Here is a 14,716-nt window from a genome sequence, read left to right on the forward strand (position 1 = left end):
AGAATTTGATATGCGCTAGGTAGGTTGACTTTGTTTCGGCCCCCCGAAAGGGACCAGATATTGCTGCCCATATCGCAGCGATTGCTAAATTGTTCGGATGGTGAGTCGTTTGTAGCCGGCAAGTTGGGAGGAGTGCCGGGTCGAGTTACCCATTAATGTTATAGCATATGTCACTCGGATAGCCAGCATGGTAAAGATGGGTTGTTAGAATTAGCTGTTTGGGTAGATGAGGCCGAAACTTTGACGCTTATAAGGTTATCGGCAGATAAACTTCAGGGATACAGATCTGTACGACTCGAGATACCGGCAATGCGGTTTTAAGCCTGTGGTGCTTGGCTGGTCATCAATTTATATTCCTGGTAAACCGCGACCCGAAGAGTTCAATGCTGAATATTAATGATTGATTTCATTATATGAAGTTTAAGGATAAGATGAATAGCGGTGAGACTGGCGCTGAAGAGAGCGGTCAATAAGAGCAGATCCCAGGCGAGGAGAAAAGTCCCTAATTTGATCGGGGGCGAATCACACGACCAATCAGTCCAAGAAATGTCATTCATGAATCTGCCAGATAAGAAAGCAAGCATTGAATACCATCTAAGGCCTCGAGTGTCAATGCTTGGGATCGCTTTTAAGAAGATATTTGGAAAGCAAACCAGAAATTAAGGCCGTGTTTAATTACGAGTTCGGATTCGATGTCGGTTCCGGGTTCTAATTCTACTGCAGGTGCTACAACGGGACCTACTCCTTTATTGTTCCTATGCTTCGCGGAGATATAATTGATCTGCATTGATTTCGAGGCCCCAAAAAATTGTTTTCTTTACACGAACGCTTCGCGAGTCACCATTCAGAGGCTCGCCGAGTCCTGTTTCCTTTCGTCTTCTCTCCCGGTAGTTTGCTGAGTATTGAATTTGCTAGGGGATTCCACCGTGTCAGGGTGTGGCGAGAGAGGAATTTCCAGTGTTCTCGAGCTTCCGGTAGGTGTCGATGGATTAGTAGGGCTGTCATTGGATCGAACTTCAGCTCGTCGTGTTTTAGCTCCCTCCTTGAGTTTTTCCCAACGATCACGGTAACGGTTAAGGACATTTTTCAACTTGTCATTTTCTTTTCCAACACGTTCTAGCTCTTGTTCGCCGCGACGAACAAGGTCCTCTAATTCCTTAACTCTGTCATCTGTGTCTGAAAAGGGGTGTGGAACGGACATTTGGGCCACTGGAGAGGTGTTGGCAGATGAACCATGCGGCACAGCTTCCGGGGACTGGTGGTGGATTGCCCTCAATGACTGCTGTAGCGCCATGGATGATGATTGTGCGTTGACTTCCCACATGTGAAGCCGTTTAGAGAGGGTGTCAGACAGGTGCTTTAAAGCTTGGTTCTCCATCTGCAACTCCTCCAATGTTTTGGGATTTTGGAGGCTGGTAAGTTTATTATCAGCAGCACCGCGACGCATTGTACGGGTTTTGGAACTTCCTGTACTAAGCCGCATCTCCGGCGAAGATGGGGTTTCTCGTGCATCCACAAAGTCATCGTCGCCGTCATCTAAGCTGTTTCGACGCGCCTCTTTCTCGGCTCGGGTCATAATGCCTGCGTATGACATAGTTCCACCTGTTGTAGGGACCACGTAGAAGGACTCCGCGGTATTTCCAGGACTGGATCCTGGGGTATCGCGAATTGAGCGTAAAGCAGCCTTGGAGAAGAGTCGGTTCACATCCGACTCAGCCAGGGTATTTCCCTTATCGGAGGTCGCATGATGACGGTCTACCTTCGTCTCTGCCGAGGACTTGCGTGTTGGAGTGTTGGTTTTGGTAGAGCCCTCTGTCCCGAGAGGCAGTCCTGCAAATGCCAGAGGCGCAGAGATCTTGGAGATGAGGCCTTCAAATGTAGAATAAAATCGCTGGAATGGTTCATCTGCATTGGAAGCATTCGCGTTGGTATACCCAGTCTTGGCGGATTCTGGAACAAGTTCCTGAGACGTGATATCGGTGGGGCTGGGTTGTGGATGTGGAGGTGACCAGGGCTGCCTAGGGACCGATGATCGGTTAGATCGATTTTTGTTGGGAACGTCCCGCAATCTCGATTCGCCCGTTTTGATTTTTGACGGTCCATCTGTCATCTTCGCCCCAGCTTGATGGGCGGAAAGGGTGGGCGACACCGGTGATCCACGACGAGGTTGAGCCGGGATGCCTCGAGCCGAAGCTAAGTTGCTGGCAATCGACGAAGACTCTCGGCTGGGTATCCGAGGATTCCCTGGGAGCCTTGGAGGTTGACCTTGGGCATCTTGGTTGATAGGCGCCCCAGCCCCGGCTTTTGTCTGGCCGCTCTCTGGGGGGTATTGAGCCGTTGGACTTAGCGATACCGTAGCGGTAGATTCCTCAGTATTGGCAGGGTGCTCATGCTGGAATCTCAGAATTTCGGCCAGCTTCTTGTGGTGATTCTCGAGTAGTTGCAGAGTGCGGAGAGCCTAAGTTGCACACAATGTGATCAGCTTTAAAGTTCAGACTTTGGGCCGAGAGGTAACTCACTTCCTGGTCGGGATTATTAAGAGCTGCAGCTGCAAACTCGCCGGCAGCCAAATCATGCTCCTCGCTGGCAGCGACCGGGTTCGACTTGCGGGTTTCGAGGACCGCATTGCGGGCGTGGGTGTGGGCCTTGCGATAATCAGTTTGAATGACGTGCGGGGGAGTGGACTGGAGCAGCTTACCAGGGTGAGCGGAGCGGACTCCATGTTCAAAGAAACAACGGTGCATGAACCATACCCGTGATCCGCTGGAATGGTTGGAATGTTCAGGAGCTTGGAGTGACACAATAAGGGACTGAGAAGCTGAGAATACAAAGTTGTGTTAAGGTTGCTTACTGTACACTGTACTTATAGAGGAGGATTTGCATACTCGGGGTTTCCCCATTTCCGTTCTAGCTACTCAGTTTGATCTTTATCAAATAGTTACATGGGATTTCTAGGAGTTCTCTGTAACTTTGAGCTCAAAAGACCCGATCGTATTGTGTAGAGAGCTGACTGAAAGCAGCGTGCATTGACCATGAACTGTCACATCCGCATTCTACGAGTGGAGAAGCCAAAAGCTACAGAACAATAAGGAGACGGATAGGGGTAAAGACATAGATAATGAGATAAACGGGATTGACGGGATATATTCTTTGAATGAGACCTACTCAACGCAATAGTACACTTCCACTTTATTCCCATGTCCTGAGGCTGTTCCAAAATTGGGGAGCTTCCTCGGCATCTGACTAAGTCAACTGCTTTCCCCTCGAATTGCATCAGGGGAGTTCCACCTACGCCTCAACCAACTGAGCCAGGGAGACACAGCGTACAATCCTCATGCTGTGTTCCCAGCCTCAATATTCTATTCATTTCACTTCGCTCCGGCCTTGATCCCTCGCCATGGCCGACTCCTCGTCCTCAAGTCTTAAAGGCGGCGGAGGTGGGAGCAGGTCGCGCCGCTCTTGGACCGTGTCTGCTGCCGATTCAGATATATTGGAGAGCTCGAGTCGGAGTAATGGACGCTCCTCAATTGAATCCATTGAAAGGCCCAAAACACAAGCCGGAGAGACTCCGGATTCCGCAAAGGCTGGCTCCAGCGGTTTCTCCAAGCTCCTCAAGTCCCGGCGCCGGCGGAAGGAGAAGAACCAGAAACAAGCCGACGAACCCCCAGTGCCCGAGCTCATCCCCGAACAAGAACTACGAAACATCCCTTCCAATGTATCCAATGGTGGCGACTCAGTAGCTGTGTCGACGGCCACTTCGTCCAATAACAGCTCCGGCCTACCGGAGCGCGAGGTTATCCAATTGTTGACCGATGATTCCGAACCCGACAAGTACATCAAGCATCTTCCCTGTCTCTAGCTGCTTTACTGAAACTAATCCATATGGTTTGACAGGACTCCGCCGCTGACCTCACATAACTCACACACCGGTTTCTATACCTCCTCGTCCCCGCTCATCAATACCACGTCAGTCGATTCCGCTGCGGATACTGAGGGTACACCAGAGGATGTCGCATCAGGGATTAGCGACCCAAGTGCAACCGGGTCAGATTCAGCACAGAGCGAAAACCCACGGAGGCCGCGCGCCCAAACGAGTATGACATTGGACGTTCCGGATTCCAGCGGCAAGCGACGCAGTGTTTCACCCGGACGACGATTAAAAGAAGCTTTCACCGCTACAGATAAAGACAAAAAGAACACGACCGAAGACACAGACGCGTCATCATCCAAGTCGGGGGGCAGCAAGACTGGAAAGGGTCTTTTTGGGAGCCGAAGGAGCAGTCTGTCTTCCAGACGGGCGCAAGCTCAGGCCTCCCAAGAGACTCCTCCACCTGTTCCTAGCCCCATTCGTACAGATGTATGGAATACAGACCCGAAGGAAGATAAGCAGGATAAGCCACGCTCTTTGCAAGCGAGCCCGTTGCCGAACACCCCTCCGCATACAGCTATTCCCATCCCGACGCCAGCTACCACTGTCACTCCCCCTACTCCAACCGAACACCGCCCGCTGAATTCCCAAATAATGACTGAAGCTATTACGGACTCACCTGAATCAATACCTGGTCGGAATTCTATGTCATCGGCCGATGTCACCGTGAGCCCTTCAGGAAACATGATATCGCATCGGCGAGTGCGCTCTGCATCTGCAGCTCACGGCCCTAGCAAGTTGTCCACTTCCATGACAGCCTTAACTCCTCTAGAAGAAGCGAAAACCCCAAAGAGTGGAGCGAGTCAGCAGAGCGGATTTTTCTCGTCGATGTTTTCCGCCGCCCAAAATGCGGCGTCCTCCATCACTAATACTCTCAATGCTCCGCCGAAGAGTCGTACACTCTCCCAGCCATCCTCAGCCGGAACTGATGGAGCTACTAGAGGAAATGGTATTGAAGAACAAGAGAATGCCCTGGAGAACCCAAATGGCAGTGAAGATGGGAAACCAACTGCTGTGGACACTCTAGGGACTGGAAACCTCAACTTCAGCCATTTGGACATTGATGCGCAACCAGGTGAGGTGGTTTCAACTGCGGATGGTGTTGTTGTCACAAAGCCAGGAAGTCCGCTTGATAGGCGCAAGAATATGGCCGTGTATCGGCGCGATGAGGAGGCATCGAAGCTGGAAGACCAGCGTGCTGCGCGTGCTGTCAACATGGCATACGAAAAGCCTCTTGACGCATCGGTATTAGGATCGCCTGGTGACGATGTTATTGAGTCTCAATCTACCATTTCTCTCCCTAGAGATGGCTTCATGAGCGGGGATCGCACCCCTCCAAGTGGAAGTGTCATTGATGGCGACATCGGCAGCGGCGGTATCAGACGCACAGGCAGCGTACGTAGTCGACTTGCGCGCCGTCACCGAGGTTCATCCGGAGCTACCACTTCAACAATTGGCGCCATTGGAGCTAGTGCCATCAATCTCGGCATTCCCGGTGTCAATTCAAGTGTGCCTCGGCTTACTGGTTTCGCTGTTGCGAGCAAAAAGCGCAACAGAGACTTCCATCAACTTTTCCGCAGCGTTCCCGAGGATGATTACTTGATTGAGGATTACAGTTGTGCGTTGCAGCGCGAGATCATTCTGGCCGGTCGCATCTATATCTCTGAAGGACATATTTGTTTTTCTAGTAACATCCTTGGCTGGGTAACCACGCTTGTCATCAGCTTTGATGAAGTGGTGGCTATCGAAAAAGAAAACACAGCAATGGTCTTTCCAAATGCCATTGCTATCCAGACACTTCATGCCCGCCATACGTTTAGGAGTCTGCTTAGCCGTGAATCTACCTATGATTTGATGGTCAACATTTGGAAGATCAACCACCCCTCTCTCAAAAGCTCTGTGAATGGTACCCGAGTGACAAATGGAACTGGTGACAAGACTGAGAAGGTTGGTGAAGGTGAAGCTGAAAGTGACACTGAGAGCGATGTCTCGGACGAAGACGAAGTCTACGACGAAGATGAAGAAGAAGATCACGCCGAGAGCTTCTTTGAGGCCGGTGCTAGCGCCAATGGCAGTGAAAGGTCATTGCCACTGAAAACAGGCTTGAGTCGCCAGCCTTCGGGTCTTTCTGGAAATGGAGCATCTCCAGCTGGGGCAAACTCCGGCGGCGACACTAAGAATGGAGACAAAGCGGCTTCCAAAGAGGCCGACTTTCCTGGCCCAGCTACACATGCCCCTACTGAATACACGAATCCTGATGGACAATACGAAAAAGTCATCAAGGACGAACTTATTCCGGCGCCCCTTGGAAAGGTTTACTCGCTTGTTTTTGGGCCCTCGTCGGGTGATTTCATGACCAAGTTCCTTGTCGACAACCAGAAATCTGGTGAACTACAGTTTGAAGGGACCGCGAAAGGCCTTACCAATGAAAGCCGAGTTCGAAAGTACTCATACATCAAACCTCTCAATGCACCCATCGGTCCAAAGCAAACCAAATGTATCAGTACCGAAAATCTGGACTTTTTAGATTTGGAAAAAGCAGTTCTCGTCACGTTGAGCACCCAGACTCCCGATGTTCCCAGCGGAAACGTCTTTGCTTGCAAGACAAAATACCTTTTCACGTGGGCACCAGGTAATCAAACACGGTTCCTAATGACGTGCACTATCGAGTGGACGGGCAAGAGTTGGCTTAAAGGTATGCATTTTCTAACTTAGCTTTCAGAATAAAATATGCTAATACAGCCCAGGTCCCATCGAAAAAGGTGCTATTGATGGTCAAACCGCCTTTGGTAATGAGCTGGTCAAAGCTTTGAAGATCGGCGTTGTCCCCCGCGGACGGACAGCTGGCAATGGGGGAAAGAAGGGCCGTCGCAAGAAGGGTGATGCCGGAGCTCGCGAGTCATCCGCAGCGGCATCAAACAAGTTGGGAGGTGATTCAAGTGGAGGCCAGTCCGAGTCCTGGGGTCTGCTTGAGCCAATTCGCCCCATTTTGGAACCACTTACAAGCATGTTAAAGCCGCTCTGGAGCGGCAACATTGCAATATTGCTTGTTGGCCTCCTTCTTTACCTCGCATTCTTCCGAACACCATCCAGCCCATCCATGATTGGACACCATCCGGGCCACCCTGGGCTTAGTCTTCCTCAAAGGCTAGCCGCATATGACGAAATGTGGCGCCGCGAGGAAAGTGAGCTCTGGAACTGGCTGGAGGATCGAGTGGGCATGGATGGCATGGTCTTTCCTGCTCTCCACCACAGAATGCCTGCACCCACCCACAAGGCCCCTCGTGTAAATGCTGCGGACGAAAGAGATCTCATTGACCGACTTCGTGAGGAGAAGGTCTCAGATCGTGAGATGGACCATGCTATCCGGACCACACGACAAAGGCTTGACATTCTTGAGGAAATGATGAACAATCGCAGAGCGGACCGGGATCCACAAGAACCTCTTCGCTCTGAATTGTAAGTTTCCAGGTGTGACTAGTTACCTGTACTGCTTATCCTACCTCCTACTTCTTTCACTCTTATACGCCTCCTACCGAAACATCTCCCCAGCCAATTATTGCAACCCCATATCCTTCACGGCTTTTTTCTCTTTTCAAAAGTCCATTCCTTTACAACCTCTTTCATATCCCTGGTGCTTTCCTTGGTTCGCATTATGGGTCAACGGTCACTTGGCCGTTGACAACCCTGTCTCCTCAAAACCCCACCCACCGTCATTCGCTCCCTTCCTTTCCTCCTCTTTGCTCCTCTTGTGGACACTGAGACCAGTGAAGTTTTCATTAACTGTATATGAGCGCCAACCGCTTTGTCTATGCAGCTGTATCTATTACAGTCTCAACCCATCCTCTTTCCTTTATCTTTGAATGTAAACCGAGCGAGTTTATTTTCACCCTACTAAGTAGGTTTATTGTATATTTCTTTGTCCCATAGCGTTTCATAACCAGATTTCGTTTCCTTGGCCTCAAGTCGATTGCTGGATCTCCAAGTTCTTGTATTTTAGTGTTGGTTTTTGAGATCTTCGATGATAACCGAGTTGTGATAGATTTTGACCGTACTACGCTGGTATGCCAATTCCTGTGATTTCATAATGCGCCCTTCTACAGAGACTGGGGTGTTTCAAGTAGTGAAATGGTCGAGCAGTGGAGTTTATTAGGCCAATTGGCTATACCCAGTCATTGTTAGCTTCCCATCTCGTCTTCGTCTTCCCGCCTCATGTTCCGCCTCATGTATCTCAAGAGTCGCTATCTTCTCCTCCAATTAAAGTTCATTATCATTCAAATAGATTCTCTATTTGACGCTACGGCCATTTCTGTTGCGCACATCAAACATGCAAACTATCATTCAAATAAATTACGTATATTCATATGTATAGCATAACGCCGGCTACTAATTAACATCCCATCCAAATCCCGTACCTGAACTATTCTCCAGATTGCAAATCCTGTTCTCTGATCCTGGCAATTCTCTTGTTGCTTGCCACAGAAGTCTTCCAAGCTGGAATTTTCGAGTCGAAGACATTATCAATCTGTTCCAGAGTGAGACTGGCAGTCTCCGGAACAAGCAGGAATATCAAAAGGGCAATGACAACAGTCACACCTGCATAGAAATATCCCACATTCACTCCCATGTTACCATATTGCGCATCAAGCATATACGGTGTCCAAAAGGTTGCACCAAAAGAGAAGATGCCATATATGATAGTCGTGTTCGCCTGTCCGTATGTGCGTAAGGACACACTATGCATCTCCACAGCCGCTAAATTAGCAGTGGGCGCAATAGTTCCACCGAAGATGAATGACCAGAAGCAGAGCAGCACCACAACAACAATCTTGGAGACATCATCTTGATCCAGTGCGGTACTAACTGTTGATAGAATCAACATGCAGACTGCCATCACCACGTAACCGAGCAACATCGTGACTCGGCGTCCTCCATATTCAACCGCAAAGGGGCCAAGCCCTGAGCCTCCCAGAATGCAAACACCGATAATGACATTGATCAAATACGGGTTGCTGACACCAACACCCCTGAGGAAAGTAGTAGCGTAGGGCTGCACAAACTGAATGCCGGTAATAGAAAGTCCGACCTGAATCAGCGCTGAAGCCACCGTTCTCCGGATATGCTTCCTCTGGTAAATCTCATACCAAGAAGTTGATTTCGCAATCGCCCTCTCAGCCTTAATATGAGCCTTAACATCCTCAATTTGCGCCGTAATCTCAGGTGCAAAAGGATCCATCTGATAAAGCATGGCAAATGCTTTCCTCGCCTCATCCTCATTTCCATCATGATTCAGAATCCACCTCGGCGACTCGGGAAACATCAAGATGCCCGCCCCAAGAATGATCCCTAACGGGATCTGGCAAAGGATAGGTGTCTTCCACTGCCAGTTATTCCCCGGCTCCAGTCGTGCGGATCCCGCACACACGGCGCTCGACGCAACATTGCCCAACGCCAATCCGACGTTGTATAACCCTAATGCGAACCCGCGCTTTTGTGCAACGATACATTCCGATCCGTATGTCGTGCTCGCGGCGATTAGATGGCCCAATCCAATTGCGCTAATGCACCGGCAGATCATGTAGTGGAGGAAACTTGAATCGCCACGTCCGCCTGTTCCCAGCATGCCAGCTGCGCCTACTATGGCTAGCGCACAGCCGATTTGGAATGTGCCCCGACGACCGAAGAAACGGCCTGTGAAGCCTGATAATCCACCTCCGATTCCGATGAACATGTAGTTCAGACTGATGAGGGATTGTTGAAGAGGTGTTATGGAGCATTGCTCGACTATTTCGTTGGTTTTTGGGTTCATGAGTTGGGTGCATGTTCCGAAGGCTTTTTTGTATGATGGCATGATTAATACTGTGCCTGTGTAGCCGTTGTCGAAGTTGACTATCCATGCTGCGAAGGATACCCATAGTGCGACGCGGAGCATGGCGGTTGTTGAACCGGGTGCTTTGTTTGAGGAACTGTGCATTGTGGAAAGAGTCCCTCCGTCTTTCTCAGATTCGTCGTCGTAGCACCGCATCTTTGCGATTTGATGCTGTTGTTAAATAGATTGAGAGATAATTCATTCATTCATGTACTTTTATTGTGTACCTTTGGGCGGGCATTTCACGGCTGTTTTATCCTTTCCTCGGTTGAACCCCGTGTGTTCCTGCATACCATGGCCACGCCATCAACGCTCTGGTATTTGAATTGATCATCAGGAATGCTGGCCCTCTCTGGCAGCCAATGACGTTTGCCTAAAAATGCTGATGACTGATAAGGTCCTTACATGAATAATGTCCGAGCGGTTTAGAGTGTGCATGTTCATTGGATGCCCTTGGGTTCATGAAATCACTGGGCAGAATTAAGGTAAGCCAAGCTCTCAAAAGCTATTCCAAACTTTGAAACGAATGTGCCATGGACAATTGGGGAGGAATGCTATTCAATACTGGTTTGGGCGCATCATTATTGACGTACGGGGGAGTTGTGGGGTTGACACTTCAGGTTTTGGTACTTGTGACTCTGGACGAGATGACTTGGGCTCACAGCTGGAAGTGACGTAGCATACCATGGGGAGCAGCTGATGCAGCTTGCTATGTCATTCAGCATCATTTGTAGAAATAAAATGAGAATAGGATTACTGGAACCTCATTTCTGTGGACTATGTTTATGTTGATGGGAGGCTGTTTATAGTAGAGTTCCTTCCAAGGTGGTGCTGTGGGTCCTTTATCGTAACTCTGACAGGACCCGCAGCCAGCAACGTCGACATCTTATATTAATCGAATGTCTACTGATCCAAGCTATCAAGAGACATGACTCTTGCAAGACAGAAAACACCCATAGACAAAGTTACCCAGTTTGAATGGTCGAGGTTACGGGGTACCTAGAATGTGGCGCCACAAACCACCAAGTCCTTGCTCACGCGACAGTTCTACTGCAGAGCCACAGCATTGAGTAAGTCAATCCATTAGACTATCATGATACTGCCAGAACTTGAAGTAACAGTATAAGCTATGAACTCTTTTTCTCTTAGGAACAGGGCTAGTTTGGACAAGAAATTGGACCCCAAACTCATATAGTTCAAGTGATCACGTGGGGCCAACCATAATTAGACTCCACAGACACCCGCATTCACCCACAAGCAACCCACAATGGAGCTCCGAACTGTCATCTTCTTCCTAATTCTCTACGTCGGTAAGCAGGATCTACACGGCTACAGCGGTCACTGTCGCCAAACCCCGGCGATGACTTAAATCAACAAATGAACCCAATGGCTTACAAATCCCAGGTATCCGCCTCTACCAAACCCGCCGCAGCTCCTCCGAGCCCATCATGTCTCACGGAAAGGTCGTCAACATTGACAAGTAAGGACCAGCCCTGTGAAACATATACAACTTTCAGTGTCTCACGGAGCTAACCGTTGTCCTACAGCGATGTCATCTTCAAAGCCCTGACCTCTTCCGGCCCCACTGTTATCGACTTCTACGCTACCTGGTGCGGTCCCTGCAAGGCTGTTGCGCCTAAGATCGGCGAGCTGAGCGAGAAGTACACCGATGTGCGCTTTATTCAGGTTGATGTTGATAAGATGCGTGGCGTTGCGCAGCAGTATGGTGTTACTGCTATGCCTACCTTTGTGTTCTTGAAGGACGGCAAGGAGCTTGCTGAGAAGCGGGTTCGGGGTGCTGATATCCGGGCTTTGGAGGCTGGTATTCAGGCCATTTCTGCTTAGGTGTTGCGACATATCCGGTGAATGGTTTTGATGTGGAGATGTGTTCTTGTACATCGTTGAAGTTGAATGAGACTTAATTCTTTCATGTTTCGCTTACTGATAGGGCTTTGGACTGGTTTCGGGGCGCAGCTACTTTGCACTATGTTGAGTAGGTGAATGTTGAGGTATTTTTTTTCCACATCAATTTAGTAGTCTACTTTGATCGGAGGGAATGAGGGAGGTTTAGGCGCATCGACATCGCTCAAGCTTACAGGAGCGTTAAGACTTCGGCAACTTTGCGAAGGAAGATTGCCAGAGAGGAAAGAAACTACGATTTGAACTCAGAGTGCGTAGATAGGAAATTATGTATTAAGAGGGGAAAATATCTCCTCTATGATGCATAGAAGAATAATTAGGTCTCAAGCAGACAAAAAGAAATAACAGGTGAAGGTATATCCCATAGATCCTCCAACTATCAACCCCGTAAGAACCAGATCCAGGAAGCGATACGCTTAGAGGATGGAGCCGAGGGCAACGCAAGGAAGACCGGCACCAATGAGGTCGGAATCCTGTCAGGTATAATATTAGCAAAGAACAATGCACCATAATCGAAGAACCACTTACGGCGTTGGAAGGAGAGTTGGCGCAGCAGGCAATGTTCTGCTTGCAACGCTGGTTGATCAAGTCCTGGATGGGGACAGCGATGAGGATGGGGATCTGGACATCCAGCTTGGAGCACTGGTCGAAGATACCGAGACCATCGGAGCCGGAGCCACCAGCGATCAAGTTTCCGAGGAGGCCACCACCGAGACCGGAGTTGATGTCGGTGGTGTCACCGGCGTAGACGGCCTTGTTGCAGCAAGAGAGCTGAGCCTGGTCACCACACTTGGCCTGGGCCTCCTTGACGGTCATGCCCTTGGGGACGGGGAAGCGAACACCACCGTGCTCCTGGGACTGGAGGGACTCGGTGGGCATGGCAGCGGCCATGGTGGCGAAGGCAAGAGCAACGGCGGTCAGAGAGAACTGCATTTTGAATATGGAGAATTAAGAGTGTAGTCTTTAAAAAAAAAAGTAGATAGGGTTTTTTGGAGTCTTGGAAAAGTAGACAGGAGAATGGAAGAGTAGTGTGTGATGAAGAAAACAGAAGACCATCGAAATGCTGCCTTTTATCTTCAAAGAGCACATTGTTTGCATTGGTCCTTGTTGGTCATTTTTCACGTTCGTATCAAAAACAATTGTCCCGTTATGGTCGTGGGAATGTCCCACGCAAGGGTGTGCCGCCCGAGGACCCTGAATTGGCAGGGCCAGAAGCCCCTCAATTGGCTCGTTCTCCCCGTCGGAATTTTGACATCCACTAGAATGGACTCCCTTTGGTACTAAATTACACGAGCCCTGCATTCCAAGGTGTGGTGGTATCCATGAACGATACCCTGTAGGTCTAGGTAGTTTCCTATACCCTGCTTACTCCATGCGAAGCATCTTGCCCTACAGCACACGGGTTGAGATCCGGATTTCCTTGTTTGTAGTGGAGTTCACTCTGATAAGATTTTGTTAGAATCAAGAGGCATCGTTGATCAATATCGATCTCCTTGGCACTAAGAATGACGCATTACATCAACGTTTTGATCTCTATTGTGATCTACGTACTCTATGTAACCTTTTCACTTTGGCGTATGTGCCATGTAAACTTTGACTTGGCCTACTGTTAGTCACCTTCACTTATCTTTAGCCATTAGTAAGTACTCGACTATCTTACTTAGAAAGTCAGCCGGTAGTCTATGACTACCTATTAGAGATCGAAATCCAACCTGACGCCAAATATCGCCCTACCTACTGAAATCAGATAGACGTGTAGTAGCCTAGTGGTGAATGGATCCTGGGTTACATTCATCCCAGTGCACAGGTGGATCAATTGATCAAATATCATATAACTTGAACTTAAGGATAGATTCCTCATAGTAGGGACGGCACCTGTAGACCAGGGTTGAGGTCAACCCTGTCGACCTCCACTCGTCTCAATGTTGGACCGGTCGAACCGTGTCCATTATTCGTTACGATGGGCGACAGATGAGGATCTACATGGATGTGCTAAATGACAATTCCCTGATTACTAGGGAGGAATGGATTGTCACTATCCTTGATACCCGTTGGTGCAGATCTATCCCTACTTTGACAAACGAGCCGCTACTTGTATTTGTGATGCGAGATTATTGTTGTATGTAATCGAGACTCACTTCAATGCGTAACTTAGTGTCGCTGAGTAATTTACGAAATACCCCAGCCGATAAGGTTGTTTGTTTGGGGCATTTCGGCATCAGAGCTGTCTGTAGTTAAGATAACTGGATATGCCCCTTGTTCAGTGAGCACCTTCCCGAAGTCTTGTTGGGGCCGTGCCGACCAGACGCCGAGGTCCCGGTTCCATTGCAGCAAATTTTTGAGCTAAAGTTCGTGATTCACAATGCGTGTAAACAATGTGATGCAGATTTCCAGCGACTTAATCTCGTATAGAATGTTTTCATATGCTAAGCTTGATGTTCGAGTGTTGCCTCAGGCCTTAGGTGAATAATGAGCCATCGCCCGCGCGGGCGTGTTCAAGCAAAGCTCGCGAACTACCTAGATGTAAATATAATCACTCATCAAAATTCACACGGCTAGACATTTCTTCTGGCTTTGAATATATGTAGGCTTAAGTACGAAGATAGTCAGAATCTAGGGAGCCCTAGTCTTGATGCCGCCTTGAATGACAAGACCTCAGGATATATATATTTGTTGTGCCAGCAACTATGTAGAATCGCGATCAATATCCAAGGATTTATAAGGTTGGACGATTACCCATGCAAGCACAAGTCCAAATGATTGATCAATAAAAAATCTTAAAGAAAATATATGCTGTAGACTAGCCCTATACAACCTGGATAAAAGCTATTCTTACCATAGTTACGTTCAGACGCATCGTGTAGTTCAGCCGATCGGGTCCCTATTGTCCCGACTCTAAGCCCGATCAGGACTAGCGTGACCACAGCGGACCGACTCCATCATCGATCTATAACATGCGCCACCGTTAAGGATGAACATTCAAAGTCAATTACCCGACT

The 14,716-nt window shown here is 48.9% G+C and overlaps 5 protein-coding genes across 5 annotated transcripts; 2 read left to right on the forward strand and 3 right to left on the reverse strand.

Annotated features, from left to right (window-relative positions):
• Positions 1-844: 844 nt before the first annotated feature.
• On the reverse strand, positions 845-2,722 carry N7484_001312 (uncharacterized protein; the record flags this gene model as incomplete). Its single annotated transcript, XM_057111732.1, is given in 3 exon segments — positions 845-2,458; positions 2,520-2,684; positions 2,699-2,722. The coding sequence occupies 3 exon segments, from the start codon at positions 2,720-2,722 to the stop codon at positions 845-847; spliced, it is 1,803 nt and encodes a 600-aa protein (XP_056976469.1).
• Positions 2,723-3,397: 675 nt separating this feature from the next.
• On the forward strand, positions 3,398-7,409 carry N7484_001313 (uncharacterized protein; the record flags this gene model as incomplete). The annotated part of the gene is given in 4 exon segments (XM_057111733.1): positions 3,398-3,831; positions 3,895-6,623; positions 6,676-7,387; positions 7,400-7,409. 4 exon segments carry the CDS (start codon positions 3,398-3,400, stop codon positions 7,407-7,409), a joined length of 3,885 nt encoding a protein of 1,294 aa, XP_056976470.1.
• Positions 7,410-8,348: 939 nt separating this feature from the next.
• On the reverse strand, positions 8,349-9,953 carry N7484_001314 (uncharacterized protein; the record flags this gene model as incomplete). The annotated part of the gene is made up of 1 exon (XM_057111734.1): positions 8,349-9,953. One exon carries the CDS (start codon positions 9,951-9,953, stop codon positions 8,349-8,351), a length of 1,605 nt encoding a protein of 534 aa, XP_056976471.1.
• Positions 9,954-11,064: 1,111 nt separating this feature from the next.
• N7484_001315 (thioredoxin family protein) lies at positions 11,065-11,642 on the forward strand (the record flags this gene model as incomplete). Its single annotated transcript, XM_057111735.1, has 3 exons — positions 11,065-11,107; positions 11,202-11,277; positions 11,345-11,642. 3 exons carry the CDS (start codon positions 11,065-11,067, stop codon positions 11,640-11,642), a joined length of 417 nt encoding a protein of 138 aa, XP_056976472.1.
• A 491-nt stretch (positions 11,643-12,133) lies between these two features.
• N7484_001316 (hydrophobin family protein) lies at positions 12,134-12,650 on the reverse strand (the record flags this gene model as incomplete). Its single annotated transcript, XM_057111736.1, has 2 exons — positions 12,134-12,190; positions 12,246-12,650. 2 exons carry the CDS (start codon positions 12,648-12,650, stop codon positions 12,134-12,136), a joined length of 462 nt encoding a protein of 153 aa, XP_056976473.1.
• Between the last annotated feature and the right edge of the window lie 2,066 nt (positions 12,651-14,716).

Source organism: Penicillium longicatenatum, assembly GCF_028827895.1.
Source record: "Penicillium longicatenatum strain IBT 33135 chromosome Unknown contig_1_segment0_segment0, whole genome shotgun sequence".
In the NCBI taxonomy this organism is placed as follows: domain Eukaryota; kingdom Fungi; phylum Ascomycota; class Eurotiomycetes; order Eurotiales; family Aspergillaceae; genus Penicillium; species Penicillium longicatenatum.